Source organism: Polyodon spathula, chromosome 9 (genome assembly GCF_017654505.1).
Source record: "Polyodon spathula isolate WHYD16114869_AA chromosome 9, ASM1765450v1, whole genome shotgun sequence".
Lineage (NCBI taxonomy): Eukaryota > Metazoa > Chordata > Actinopteri > Acipenseriformes > Polyodontidae > Polyodon > Polyodon spathula.
This window is the reverse complement of record NC_054542.1, coordinates 37,509,291-37,525,715: the sequence shown is the minus strand read 5'-3', so window position 1 is coordinate 37,525,715 and position 16,425 is coordinate 37,509,291. Positions and strand designations below refer to the sequence as shown.

Genomic DNA, 16,425 nt, shown 5'->3' with positions numbered 1-16,425 from the left:
TATAGGACGTGGTCCCTCAGAAGCTGCTCCCACCCGGTCTCCAGAATTCATCTGGCTTCATAGTTGTCTCCATTCTTGACGATCCTGCGCTGCTTGTTCTGCCAGGACTTTGGTATGCTCCTGTAAAGCCGCTGTGGCATGCTGCTGCGCTGCCGTTGCCTGTAGAACTGTTTTAAGTAACTCTTCCATGTTGAGGGGTTCTCACTCAAAAAAAAACAGAGCCCCAATTCTGACCTTTTCAGCCGGAGTCCGTGTTGTACTTTCAAACAGTTGTCTGTCTCTTTAATTATTACACGATACAATGGAAGTGCTCTTTAAACACCGTGGGGTACGTTTATTAGCAAACTGATATTTCAAACAAACAAAAACACAAAACAAAACCTAGCCCTTCTTTAGGCGCTAACTAAACTGGTTAATAGTAGTTCTATCTAATGCAGGGCAGGGTAAGCCTGTTCCCCTGTTTAAATTAATTCCATACATCACCTAAACCAAATCACATTCAAGCACTTTTGTCAGAACCCGTACCTTTGTTTCGTTAACAGAAAACTCTTTCTTTGTCCGACACACCTTTCCACTGTTCAGTTTCTTTCCTCTCGCTCCATTTCAACCCTCTCCCCTGAACACACCAACTGAAACCTTTTTAACCCCAACTTGATCACTCGCATCTGATCAGCATTTGCCCATTAACTATACAATTAAGCAATTGTTACATTAACTATACAATTAAGCAATTGTTACATTTGTCATCATACATTGTGTGTGGCTATCCCCAGGGTTCAAAAGCCTCCAAATTGACGTTTGGTACACACACATCATCACTATATATATATATATATATATATATATATATATATATATATATATATATATATATATATATATATATATATTGTGTGTGTGTTTCATTATTTGTATTTCTTACATTTGGAACACATTACTATTAAACCAACGAACTCCCAGGATAAGCAAAGAGTGGGTGTGGCCAAGTATTTGTGTTGTATGTTGTATGTAGTGTGTTAATGTTGGTATATTGTAGTTGGTTGGTACATAATATGGGTTATGAACACAAGTGATTTAAAATGTGTATTTGTATTTAGGCATGAGGATTGCACAGCACTTCACGTGCAGGTAAAGCATAATAATATGTGAGCACGGGAAATTGCACTAGATTAATTCACGTGCAGTTGTACCGAGACTCCAATTGAATGATTGATTAGCAATCAAGTCTCGGTACAGCTGCATAAAAGCAGCATGTTTTCGCTCACTCGGGGTTGTGTGTTCAGTGAGTGGAGAATGGGTGGGGAGAAGGAGAAAATAAAAAGAGAACTAAAAGTAAATTAATTTAACTCACCGTGTTTGTCTGTTCGTCCGCTGCTTGTTAGTGTATGTTTCGTTTAGTGTTAATTCGTTTTGTTTGTCTGTTTATTTTGGCCTCAAGTGCCATGTGCTGTTTTTGTTCAACCTTTTATTTTCTGTTTGTTCATTTATTAAATGCTGAGCACAAGCAAGCGCTCAGCTTCACCACACTCCATGTCTCTGTGTCTCCTGTGTGTTATTGCTCTGGGTCTGATGTCACCACTCAACCAGCCTTGTGATAGTGGGGTATATTGTCAATGTAATTACCTCATGCTTTTACATACTTATTTAAACAAAACAATATCATTCAGTATTTCTTAAGCACCGTTCGGTTGTTAGTTTACTCATTTTGAAAAAATAATATGGATTTTTCCACTTCACAAAAAAAAAAAAAAAAAATTCATTAGAGTAACATTTTGAAAATATAATTAAAAGAAGGATGGAAGTTGGCACCTGTTTTAAAATACTTCAAATGACATTTCTTTGGATTCAGTTCTGCAGGCTAATTACAGGTTTATGTTTTTTTCCCAAATTAGTTTCTTTCATCCTCTTTCGCTTTTGGTTTAAGGCAGTCAAAATTCACAGATATTTTATATTTATCTAAGATGTTTTACCTTTATAATCCCTGCGCTAGGATTTGCATTCCACATCACGCCTTGCTCATATCTAGAACTACATTCCAAATTGTGGTGGAATTTGCCAAAGGCTTTTTTTTTTTTGCATGTATTAAGTGAATATTAATTAATCTGGGGATTAAGGAGGCAAACTATCTGTCAAACCGACCTTCTGGCTGTACACTATGTCACATAGTGCTGTGTGAGACTTGTATATCAGAAAATGAGCATTTTAAATAAAAACTGGTTATCAGAATGTCGGGGACAGTAGTCTTTTTCATGCACATACAGTGGATGTACAGTACTGTGAGCCATGGTGATCTACTTTTTTTCATTTTGATAGCTTTATTAATTATGAATTTACAGCCATAGTTAAATTTCATTAACCTTTTTCTTACAGCAATCCCTAAGTCCATGAGATCATATTTCAGCTCATATTATGTGATCGAAATTCCTGTATAAAAATATGAGTATAGATAGTAATTAACACGTTATTCCACAAGAAGGCAGTGTCAAGCCATCCCAGTTTCTGCCCTACATATCTACATATTTATTCCTTTGAGTGTGGGCTTATTATAATTTTCTAATAAAATGATTCACAAAAGAAAGCAAGATATGTAAAAATACTATACATTGACGATAAAGATTTAAAACCAAATATTTGGAATGCATTTCAAGTAAGAATTATTCTATTTGGTTTGCGCTTCTTGGCGTTTCAAATCATGCACATGTAACCATGTTATAGACACTTTTGAATATGTATTATCTTACCGTGTATACAGAAAAAAACAGTTCATAGAAATATGTACATAGTTTTAAAAGCGTACAATACAATTACATAACACACACAATGCATATGCTTAATTTGAATATTGAGAAAGTATCAAATTCGGCATTTCCATCATAATCATAACTTCTAACAACAACAGAACATTACAAATTAGTCAGCAAAACAAAATAAAAAACCTTTAAACAAATATACATACCTCGTGATCTATAGCTCTGTTCAAAACCGGAAAATGTTCACCAATGTGATGACGATTCACTTTTAACATACTGTTAATGTCAGCTGTACACTTGCAAAAAAGTCCTATGTCAATTCTGTTATGATGTAATTGTATAATAACACTATAGTTTCTATTTTATAATGTATTCAATAACTAGCATCAGCATTTGCAATTTTGATAAGACATGCTCGGAGGTTAGTTTGAAGCACAAAGGCAAATCAGTACTGTCTTCAAAATCGCTCAGGAATATGTTAATAAGGTCACATTTTTAATGTTTAGCACCAAAATAATAATAATAATAATAATAATAATAATAATAATAATAATAAATAATAATAATAACACTGTGTAACAAAAAAAAAAAAAGTTTTTTTTGTTCCTGGGTAGTAAGTGTTATTTCCTAATTGCTTATGCCTCAAAAGTATAGAAAACGGCTATTATTCCCCACAAACTTTGCTTTTGTGACCAGGACAGTGATATTTCAAAATATCACTATTTCCAATGGGAAAATGGGCAAATGTGTGTCTTTTCGTTCACATAAAGTCAGAAAAAAACAACATATGAATCCAAATTAACATGTATTTATACTAAAGTAATACAAAGATGACTACAAAAGATTTAGAAGTGAGTAGTTTTTCGAGATTTACAATTATACTGTAAATACTGTAATATAATTGTAAATCTCGAAAAACTACTCACTTTTAAATCTTAAGTGACTTGCTCAGGATCACACAACGAGTCAGTAGCTGAGCACGGATTGCAAGATACATTATTGATGATTTTAAATCATGTGCCATAGTGGTTACATTTTAGAGCATGTTCACTTCTTCTGGATCAGAGGAAACGTGTTTTTTTGCTGGCATCAGGTACTGCATTTTCTTCCAAAATCGTGAATTTACTTTCATGGACTCACTGTCCTTCCATTTTACCGTCCCATTGGACTTCACAAGTAGTTGGATTGACTCCGGTAAGGAGCCTAGGTCCTTTAAAGGCTTATACTCAATTAATATGATTTTTATTTTTCTATCAACCAATGAATTATGCAGGCCAGTTACTAATTCATATTGCCTTTCACTATCTGTATTTTCCTCACTCAGAATCATTATTAATCTTCTGCTTTTTTCAATGTATTCCAATACACCATCAACAAAAGCTGGAAAAAAAAATAATAAAAAAAATATTATTCTTACAACTACTACTATTATTTGTTATTTCAAGACAAGTAATTTCATATTGAAAATCTTTCTAATCTGAGCAAACAGCATACCATGAATTACAATAAATACTTGTATTACTCTAGACAGTGTATGCCCAAAGCATTTCCAGCAGAGTAACCCACCTCCTTGGATGCAGCATGTTCAGTTTTTTGTACAAGTAACAATAGTGAGTCATGTCGTCACACGATAAAACATATTGTAATGCAACTGGTCCATCTGGGGCCCGAGACGCACTTCAAAATAAAGACGGGAAGCCAACACTTAAACAAACACCAATGCCTAAGAGGATCTTACAGTCCTGCTGTGGAGCAGCTCATGTTTATTTTGAGACACAGGGCAGAAATGACATGAGCATGGGCCTGGTTTCAAACTTAATACACTGTTAAACAACTGCAAACCGACCTGAAGTTATTAAGTAACCATTGCAGTATGACATGATGGAATATAAGGTTCTGAATACTCGAGGGGAGAGCAGCTCTCTCATTGTGTCACACCAGCTTGTACAGTGCAACACCCTATACTAAAATGTACAGAAGCAGGGTTTCAAAACACAAAAAGGGGGAAATCAGACATTGCACATTATAGATTAGTCAGGCTGTGTTTTCCTTTCTACGCAGTAATTTTGGAATTGCCAGTGGTGTGTAATGTTCTCATTTATTTTTCTTAAAAGCAGTATCCAGTTATGTAGCAATCAATTTACATAGTCTAAATACATGTGTTTTTCTTTTATAAATCAATGAGCTGTTTCAACTCCTGAACAATATTTTAAAAAAGTCTTAATACGAGTTTACATAAATTTTTTTTAATTGCTTAGGTTTCACCCCTCTGGCACCACGACTGTCCCCTGAGCAAAGCTCAAATTAACAGCGTCAGCCCTAAACTATGTCTGAATTTAAAAGTAAAAAAGTGAATTGCTTGTTATTAATCCTAATAGTGCTTTTAATCTGGGAGCACATAATCATTCATACACAAAAAAAAGAAACAAACAGATGAACTGCTATAAATACTTATTGAACAAGTGGCAAGTGGATTGAATAGCTGAGATAGGACAGTATGTGTACAGTGTAAATTCTATTGTAGTTATGTTTTGGCTTGATTTGATTGCTATTGTGTGTTGAGGGAAGGCTGCATGCACACACTTACAGAAAAAGTCAGCACCTTCAGCAAACTGAACAGAGAGTAGTATGCTCTGCAGTTCTACAGCAAAGTTACTGTGTTCAAAATACTTTTTTATTTTTGTGTTTACTGATTGGCATATACTATCATTATTGATCTCATTTAACAAAAAAAAGACATTCACCAAAAAAAGGCGGGGTGGGGGGTGGTGAGCAACACAAAGATCTGGTTTAAAAAAAAAAAAAAAAAAAACATATCTGAGGCACCTCTAGGAATTTCATTCAATTTCAAAACATGCTGTTAAAATGGTGACACCACCATCATTCACCTATCTTGTAAGCCACAGTATTCCTACAGTATATTGTACCAGAAATTAGAAATTAAAAAAAGCTGACTAATTCAGCAAATCCAAAAGCAATTACTGGTATGTGTGGTTTCTTGTTTGATTTATAAAGTTCACTTGCTTCATTTGTTTAGTGATTAAAAACAAACATAAAACCCCTTACCTCCTCCCGGAAGGACATCTCGCTCATAAATGCACAGATGGTAACCAAGCTGTTCCTCGAGAACTTTAGGCAGCACCTCAAGCGCAAAATTCCTTTCCTTTTCAGCATAGGACGAAGTACCCTTATCGTAAGTTACGTATGCATCATATTCCTTGAAATCTGAAAGGTTAATTTATCAGGTAAAATAACCTGGGAGTTGATGATCTCCAGTAAACACACTGTGCCTGACATCTATGTAGCTATTACATGACAGCTGCTTTGGACTGGATTTGTTTGGAAGCAGTTTAGATTAAAATAGCATTAATTACCTCCACCTTGGTCCTTTACTGGCAGTTTACAACTTGTGGGATGTTGTATAGAATTTAAGATAAATTAGTAGTTTCCATAATCATTTTTTTCATTTTATTTTATTATATTGTATGCTTTAGTTTCTGATTCTTAGTATTCAAAATTACAAGATTCAGTTAATTCAGATAACACTGCACAAAACAAACTCTCTCTCTCTCTCTCTCTCTCTCTCTCTCTCTCTCTCTCTCTCTCTCTCTCTCTCTCTCTCTCTCTCTCTCTCTCTCTCTCTCTCTCTCTCTCTCTCTATATATATATATATATATATATATATATATATATATATATTCAAATCACCTTATCTGCAATAGTCTCATCTTTGCCTGTGACAGCTCTGTAGAAAAGGACGATATCTACTTTTAGCATTACACAGATAACAATGACTGTGACGATGGTAATCATAAAAACAACAACCACTATAATTCCAGAAGAGAAGGAGCTGCGACTGATGTCTGTAGAAATAACTGGTGAGGAAAAAAATATTAGAAAATATTAAAGAAAACACCAGCAAAATATTTTATTGTATATCTTGCAAAAGACATTTACCATTACAGATACCAAGGCAGAGCCTAATTTTCACTGTCTGTATTGCAACAGCATCTTACTAGTAAAGAGACTCCAAAATGAGGAGTTCCCAGGTTGGCAATCAAATAAGTTTTATCACAGCTCCTGGACTAAAAGAGCATGAAAGAGTAACATCTTTGCAAATAAAAACAGTTAATCAATTTAAGGCTGTTTAAATTAGTTTGAAATTGCGTCGGGTCAGTATGACCCAAAACTTAACAGTTGTACCAAAATTAAGAACATAATAGGTATGTTAAAGATAAGCTGTAACAACCACCAGTAACAACCCAGCCTTTTTTTAGAATGTGCAATGTGGGTTATAGGAAGTGGTTGAGTGTGTGTTTTTGTTGATGAACAAATAACTTGTCTATTTGCTATCTCCGGGAAACTTTAATTTGAGTGAAGCTTTATGCTAAATATTGCATTCTAAGCATACATCTTTGGACATTTTAGATATAATAAAGTATTTCTTTAAATATAATTTAAATAACTGGTGAGGAAAAACATATAAGAAAATATTAAAGAAAACACTAGCAAAATATTTTATTGTATATCTTGCAGAAGACATTTACCATTACAGATACCAACATACAATTTATTTAAAGTTAATATTTCAATGCATTCAGCACTAAAGTTGTGTCACATCCTGCCAAGTTAGAATAAATTCAGTTGAACTACTGTGATTCTCCATACAAACTTTATAGAAATATATATATATATATAATTAAAGTCAGTTTAATCCCCACAGATTCTATAGTGGGGCCCCAACTTTCACCCCCAAAAAGCTTTTCATAACCATACAGTAGTCCTTCGCTAAACTGGGCATGTTTGTCCGACATAAGAAGGTGTCGGGTTTAAAAACAATGCAATAAAATTACACACAAATACATTTACAGTTTTTTTTATGTATTTTAAATATAAATGATTGTGCTGAAATAATACTAATGTGTTTTGGGTACAGTACACATTACATTTTGTAAAAATATAAATCTGTACAGTAGGCATATACAATATACAATACTGTGTAGTAGTAAAATCAAATGAATACCGTTTGTTCAGTACATTTCACGCTACACTTCCAACTGGTTTGCATGTGGTTTGCAATGATTGCAACAGATGCAACATCTACACCTAAGTGTTGAATCGGTAAAAAATAACGCACTGTTTCGAGTGTGGTTAGGTACGAGAAACTGTGGATTATTTTCTTACCAATTCAACAAATTTCTTCCTAATTGATACTTCTTCCATAACGAGATTCAATTGATTGTTCATTTTGGTAATATGATTTGGTTTTCGCTCCTTTGTTAAGCCTAGTTCAAACCGTTCAAATGTTTGTCTCTCACATTGCACGAATGTTGTTGTGAGTTCTTCAGAGTTTGAGTTTGAAATCACACTTGCACAGTGAAAAGTCTCTGTTCTAAGCGAAGATAGCAGTGGGGACTGTGTTTTACATGTAGGACATATAAGTGGCATTAAAAAATTAAATGGAAAAAAAAATTGTAATTATGAAAACTTGTTTTTACATTGTTAATCTACAATTGTATTACTTATATTTAACTATATGAAAAGTTACGCTGAAATCACAAGCCATTTTCTAAGTGTTATGTTTAAAATGTGTAAAACTATTTAACTATTTGTTGAAAGTGGTATTCACTTTTCTGTATAATTGTTCTGACTGTAGTTTTGTTAACGAATCAACAATTCTGTGGATTCATAGCACAAACTGTGGATTAGTTAATCAACACTATATCTGCCCCGTATTCCCCTTCTCTTCAAAGCCACACAGCCACTTTTAATTAGAAGATTCGCAGAATTAATCAATCAAAAGATCAAAGGGTGATGTCACAGACATGTTTTTAAATTGTTTACTCGCCATTCAACTTATGTATGTTTTGATACAAATGTTGACGTTATAACTGGGGATTGCAAATTGAGCACATTGTTTCATTGTTGTGTTTAACTGAATGTCAGCAATGCCCAGCTACTAGTAACAATCACTCCAGCACACATGTTTTTTTGTCTATAAAAAGAAACCATTTAGACAGGTAAAATATTTTCGGTCCGATATCCTATTGTATCCTAAAAAAATACACCAGAACTCGTTAGTAAAATCTAATTAAAATGCTTAGCCTCTTTTTCTTTGTCTGCAGTTACAGTATATATTTATAAAGGTGTGACATTTACAGTAGGTATATAAAATCAATGAAAATATGAACAATTTCTTACTGTATATTATTAAACTGACCGAATCCTACCTTTTTTTTTTATTAAGATGATTGATCCATTTCCACCCTTCATAGTGCTACTTAGTATGCAGTCGTATTTCATATTGAGGTGTTCTTCTTGAACATTTTTAAATATTAATGGTGATATCATCTGATATGAATTATGAGGTTGCGTTTCTGTATGTTCTTTACTGAAAAACAAAACATATACTGTTTTAAAACAATAGCAATACAAAACAAAGGGTGTAAAAAAAAAACACACATCACATACAATTATCAAATTAATCATAAACTTCATAAAACACAGGGCTGAATTTTCTTGGTAAGTTATGTTGAATGCCAAGTAATTTGGCAATTTTGGTTATGCAGAGATATCATGTAGAATGCTAGAATTCTGGAATATACCACTGTGTGTTTTGTTATTTTGATCAATATTCCAATAAACTAATTTGTCATAAACAGTACATACGTTCCATCTTCTGAGCATACAAGGTTGTTGTCCTCACACATAGAAACAAAGGAATTGTTCTTTTGCCAATACAGAGTTACAAGTGGGTCATCTTTATATAGAATTGCTGAGCAGTTAATTGTTGTTTCTTTACCTAAACATTCATGGTATACAAATACCAAAACAAAGAAAAACAAACAAACATACAAAAAGAGTCTCAACAGTCATGCTATAGTGTTTGAAAAAAAGAAAAAGACCTAAACAAGCTTCACTTTTTATCTGGTCCCCTTTATAGTAGAATATTGTATGCTTGTTTACTAAGGTAGAATTGCTCCCCTACAAATCTCCAAATATCTCATTGCAGGGAATGGAGAGGTAGCACTCCCACTGTAGCAAGCTGATTTAATTAAGTATTGATGTATATGATATCCTTAGAGGTTTCACCAGTGTGGAAAATAAAGTGTGATCAGCATGTTCAGAACTGAAACAAACTGCAAGTACAGAGTCATTATAATATCTGTAGAACAGTTAGAGAGCTAAGGACAAAAGTTTAGCATCACCTAGGATTTTACGATTGAGACATAATACAAATGCAAATAAACTATAGGAACATAATAGAGAACTTGTATTTAACATCATGTAATCAAAGAAACTACAAAATGATATTGCAGAATCGGAAGCCACAATAGTACAAAGTATTTCATGTTAGCTTTTGAAAAGTCAAATGTTCCCATTTTATAAGCTTTTCGTTAAGTATATGGAAAACTACAAAACGGTATGCCATTCAATATGTTAACATAACATTATTCAGCAGGTTTCATTAGCTTCATGAAGCAAAATTTAGTAATTTTGTAGGGTGATTCAAAACCTTTGGCCATCGCTGTAGGCCATTCAAATGTGCATTGTTTCATAGTTACATACCTATTTCTACTTCAATTTTAACCGTTCCAGTAGGAAATGTCATCTTAGGGTCCATACTTTCAGGAGAATCTAAAGGAATCGATTAATAGATTCAATAGAGTTGGTACATATTCAAATGTAATGTTTATTTTATTATTGCCACATATTTCACTAGTGCACATTTCACTACTGCACATTTACGAAAACTATTAACATTTAATTACTGTATCTTTGTTAGTTCTATAAGACACACAGGAACCTTACCTTTTACAACCAGGTTTATTGTTTTTGATATATTGTATTCTTTTCCATCATATTCAACAGAATATATGCAGGTGTAATGTCCAGCGTTTATTTTTTTAGTTCTTTTAATATGCATTTCCTTTTCGGATGTAATTATTCTATCGCAGTCCTTTAGAAAAAAAAAAAATTGCATGTCAAATACCCTTTCTTGTTTAAAAAAAAAACTGAAATACTACATCCAACCTAGATTCATATTAGGTACATTAAAGCTGATGAAAAGCACAGAAAAATGATTGAAACATTTCAATCCTCATCCTTTGGGTCAATAATTATCTCAGTGCTTAAATAGAAGTGTTAAGTGTTAACTTTATTAGATACATTTTAAACTGTTAAGAAATTAAACTGAATCTAGCATCAGGAAACCTTCATGGAAAGCATATGTCGGGTCTACAGATGATAGATCCAAAGCATGCTACTTTTGAACTACTACCCCAGAATACTGTTCAAACATGCCCTTTGCAATTTAGAAGTGTGACATTTAAGGGTGCACAACATAGACTAGATCATCCATAGCCTCATTTATAATCTGAATTTGATCAATTTCCTGATATATCATTAATGTTAGCAGTCCACTGGTCCCTTGATCATGTGCTTTTGGTTATTTGCTTGTATTTAAAGCACATGCACTTCTATCTGCACATGCCAAATTGATAAAAAAAAATTAATCAAAACAAGCCAAAGATCACCAGCAAAAGAAAATGTAGGAGTAGTGATACCACTGCTGATCTTATTAAGAGATAATAAAAGAATATCTTTGTTAGCACTCCTCTTAATATGAAATAAGTACCTTCACCCATGTTACACGATGCTTAGTACTGGAAAACTGTTCCATCTCTGGACAGATGAGATTCGTGGACTGGTCAACAAAACTGGAACGTAAGTATTCATAATTTATGTTGTAGCACTTTCCTTTGTACACTTCCAACTCAAGTTGTTTGAATTCAACAATATCTGTTTCATTTCTGTGTTACACAAAAAAATAATACATTGAAAGAATAAATCATTATGTTGTACATTGCAGTGTTTAATTTAATTAAAATGTAAAACAATATATATAGAATATGTTTTATAAATTCTAATAAAGACATATTCCAGTCTGTTCAAGTGACCTAAACAGCAGCTGTTCTAAAAATCATCACTGCCTCAATAATTGAGAGTGTATGTGAATAAAAAATATCTAAAAGTCTACTTCCTGAGCAATATGAACAAAGAACACTGACCTAAATGCTAACCACAAGCAACCGTACTTACCTTAGAGAGCACCTGTACACTCCGGTATTGTTTAATGTAACTCCCAGCAATCTGAGTGAATGTAAATCAAAGAATACCTTCTCTGTTTGTGTGAGTTTCACAAACCCACTGCTTGTATTTACACTCCATTCAACTGTAAAACCAGAATTATGTAGCTCACTCCAACTTTGTGCGTTCTCTTTGCATTTGTTGCAAGTTAGAATGGCAATTTCTCCTTCCAGAGCACCAATATGTAATCCAGAACACCAAGCAATGCCTGAAAAATAATAACACAAATGAGCTTCCTTCAAAGAAGGTGATGCAGCTAAAAAGGTTCTAAACTATTACTTAATGCTTTTAAAACTTTTTTTTTTTGCATGTAAGAAAAATATGTTCCTATTTTCGTTTACTTTTTTCTAATCTTATTTAGAGAATAAGGAAGAACAGCAGCTTTACACATTACTTATCGAAAATATAATTTTAATGTCATTTCGATTTATGAATACATATATATATAATTATATACACACACACAATCGAATGTATACGGGTATATATATATATATATATATATATATATATATATATATATATATATATATATATCGTTATATACGTATAACCATATAAATGCATAACCATAGACAAGTAGCAATCCTTGTCATGGAACCATGTCTCGGTGCTATCAAAATAATTGATTCATAGAATTCTGTAATAATCACCAAGGGAAATACTTTTTGTACAACTATTTTTTTTCATACTCTACACAGGTGTACCTGTAAAGGTAAATAACAGGGATGGAAGTAAGACGACACCTATTGCACAGCAGTGCCATTCTTACATACCAGTGTCACCCATTCCAAGTTTTACTACAAGCTTGATTAACCACAGTGTACAGGTAATAAGCTCATGTGTGTTTTAATAAACTCGTACTGAAACCAGAAATGGAACAAGCTGCCATACAACTGCAGTGTACTACAATAGAAAATGTTTTTACCTTTACAAATTTCAAAAATAATCACCAGAATTCCAAGCTGTTCCTTTAGATGCATTCTTGTCTGGGAAAAAAAGAATAATTATGTAAACAATATTACATGACTATATATTATCCAGTTTATAACACCTGTACTCAAATATCTTTTCATATTTCAAAATGCCTATATGTTATCATCAAACATTAGTATCCAGCCTGGTGAGAGCAGCACATTATAAAATACACACATTTCTTCAGTTTACTGTGACTGGGATACAATGGGGGTTACACTTGTATCTGGAAACTAATTATCCAATTGTGATGGAACTTGGTATTAACATTATTTAGCATAACATACTGAGAGTACCAAAGTTTGGGGATATACCAGGGTGTCTGTCTGTACATTTGTCCATCTGTATGTCATACTTACAATTTGACATACATCTTGAAAACAACATGTTATTCCACATTCTGTAAATCAGTCATTTTGATATATTTCACTATGATACTAACACCTTGTATGCATACATACTGGTCTTAATTAACCCCCATCATATTTCCAACTAGTCATACTGTTCTGTAGATATTGTTCATGTATAAAGAACACGTCATGGCCACTCACTTTTTCATCATACTGACGGCTCTAATTTTATTTATTTATTTATTTATTTATTTATTTATTTATTTATTTTAACAGCTGTGGTGAGGATGAAGGTATGTAACACAGTACTTGTTTCACTTATAAGAATGACTCACCAGCCCACTCTTCCCTTTTAAGAGCTCATTGGCCATTCTCATCCATGTAATACTACAGTACCATGAACACGCACTGAGTATCCTCCATTTATTATAGCGGGCTATGAAAAAAAAAGATGAATACTTGTGTCTATTTAAATAGTTTTTTTGAAAACTGACAAGCTCCGCGCTGGCTCCAGGGCTCCCGAGTCGGAGCATGGTCAACTATAGTTTGTATACTGTGGCGGAGGTGTATCTGTTCAGCAGCAGAATACCACAAGGCAACACAGGATGCAGCTCAAAGCCGTTAAAACTGCTATTTTTTATTTATACAGGAACAGCAGGCAAAAGGACGCTCTTTTTAGCAACATGCTAATTACTTCTGTTAGACCGTGCTAATCACACAACACAACCCCGAATTGCTCACACGCAGTTCCTAAATAGAGATCTCCCTCAAGCACTATTAGCTCACACACTCACATTTACATACACACTGACTAATCGCTCAGAGCCTTGGTTCTGCGCAAGCAGCTGACTGGCAGAACCGAACACAAATAACAGTGCTGCCAACACAGACCCCCCCTCTCTCCCTCGTACAGCTGCACTGTGAACCTGACACCCTAGGCGGCACGCCTGCACTGCCTAGAAAATGAAACAGGCTTCCATTTCCAGACTCACGCAGAGCGAAACATACAAACGGCAGGAAGGACAGGGTAGCACACACAGAAATACACTTATTTATAATACAGGGGAAGACATAGTCCCGGACCCCCGCGCAAGTTCAGTGTAACACCCCAAAAGTCCCATTCGGCGTACTACGAGACCCGACGCTACAATACTTTACTTAGTTTCATTTTAGATACCTATTTACACTCGTCTCTAACTCAACTAAACATTGCAATAAACACCCACAAAAACAAACTCCCGCGTTGTTAATAAAGATAAGAAATCGTGTCAGTAATTTGCATAATATTAAATAGTCTATATTCCCTGTCTTCCTGATTGTGATGGTCTCAGATTAGCTATAACAGACTTGACAGTTGTCTGTATAGTAGCCTAGGAGTCCTGTTCTCACCCGGGGTGAGGAATACCCCTGGCAAGTTCTCTATGGTTTGGAATGTTATAATGTGTGTCTTTGTAGTTAGATGATAACTTTTACATCTTAAAATCCGCATACGTAACATTGGGTTATATTTAGGCTACACTACATTCCACGTTTGCAAGGACTTAAAAAGGAGATGTTTTTATTAATCGAGGGAGACTGTTTATCTGATACATTATTAGAAGTATAAACTGTAGCTCATATTTTTTGCCAATGTTCTTAATATATCTCTATAAAAGCAAACATTTAAACGTTTATTTTACTAAACAGTATGTTCCAAATGCATTTAAATGTTAACTTTCATTAAAGTTTTCTATTTTACCATAGATCCACTTTTTAAAATTATCATTGTAAAATGATTCTTACCTCATTACAGTGATGGCAATGGCTTCGGTAAACACTTTCAATGCAGTTGTTAAACTGTGCTGGGACAAATTTACTCAACTAGTTGTGGCAGTTCCTTTTTATAATGTCGGGACCAGTTCCTATTTTTTTTTTATATATATATAAATGTCTGTGAAGTTCCTGTAGTTGACACAGAATCACGCTAAAACAGTCGGTAGGAGGAGCAACCCCTCCCCCGGCTCCAGAGTTTTTCTTTTTTTTTTTTTTAACTGTAGGAATTTCCGTGAATCAAACAATAAACCTCAACAATGTCAACAGTAAAGTCCCAGTAAGTATTTTTAAAGCACCATTTCCGTTGAAATGAAAATTAAATGTTTCCTACAAACTATAGTTGCTTTCATGCTTTTAAATACAGTTTTAAAACGTTGCGTTTAATACAGTTTTAGTCGTGACCCGACTCTAGTTTCCAATTAGTTTAAATGTTATTTTTCTTTTCATTTTCTGTATAATATTTTATGACTTTTTCCTAAGTTGGGGACACGATCGTATACACAGAAAACAACCACAAATAACAACCTTATTTTTTTTATTTTTTTTTTTAGAACAGGTCGTCTATACAAATAAGATGTTTCGGGTCACTGTGATCCATGGCATTTATCTATGTAGATCTGTGTGCAGGAATAAAACAAACTTCTTCAATTTGTTATTTTATTATTAATATATTTGTATTATTATCTCTGGAAATGGCTACACCTGTCTGGAGATATTTATAAACAAAACTAAACAAAACAAACTATATATATATATATATATATATATATATATATATATATATATATATATATATATATATATATATATATACACACACACACACACACACACACAGTACTGTGCAAAAGTTTTAGGCAGGTGTGAAAAAATGCTGTAAAGTAGAATGCTTTAAAAATAGACATGTTAATAGTTTATATTTATCAATTAACAAAATGCAAAGTGAGTGAACAGAAGAAAAATCTACATCAAATCAATATTTGGTCTGACCACCCTTTGCCTTCAAAACAGCATCAATTCTTCTAGGTACACTTGCACACAGTTTTTGAAGGAACTCAGCAGGTAGGTTGGTCCAAACGTCTTGGAGAACTAACCACAATTCTTCTGTGGATTTAGGCAGCCTCAGTTGCTCCTCTCTCTTCATGTAATCCCAGATAGACTCAATGATGTTGAGATCAGGGCTCTGTGGGGGCCATACCATCCCTTCCAGGACTCCTTGTTCTTCTTACGCTGAAGAAAGTTCTTAATGACTTTTGCTGCATGTTTGGGGTCATTGTCATGCTGCAGAATAAATTTGGGGCCAATCAAATGCCTCCCTTATGGTATTGCATGATCAATAAGTATCTGCCTGTACTTCTCAGCATTGAGGAGACCATTAATTCTGACCA

At 33.8% G+C, this 16,425-nt stretch overlaps 1 protein-coding gene across 1 annotated transcript; it reads right to left on the bottom strand.

Annotated features, from left to right (window-relative positions):
- Window positions 1-3,646: 3,646 nt before the first annotated feature.
- LOC121320793 (interleukin-18 receptor 1-like) lies at window positions 3,647-15,191 on the bottom strand. Its single transcript, XM_041259436.1, has 12 exons — window positions 15,008-15,191; window positions 13,561-13,661; window positions 12,829-12,889; window positions 11,853-12,108; window positions 11,389-11,563; window positions 10,563-10,710; window positions 10,320-10,388; window positions 9,420-9,552; window positions 8,981-9,141; window positions 6,467-6,625; window positions 5,817-5,978; window positions 3,647-4,130 (listed from the first exon to the last, which is right to left on the bottom strand). Exons 2-12 carry the CDS (start codon window positions 13,600-13,602, stop codon window positions 3,787-3,789), a joined length of 1,710 nt encoding a protein of 569 aa, XP_041115370.1. The 5' UTR covers window positions 13,603-13,661; window positions 15,008-15,191; the 3' UTR covers window positions 3,647-3,786.
- Window positions 15,192-16,425: the final 1,234 nt, after the last annotated feature.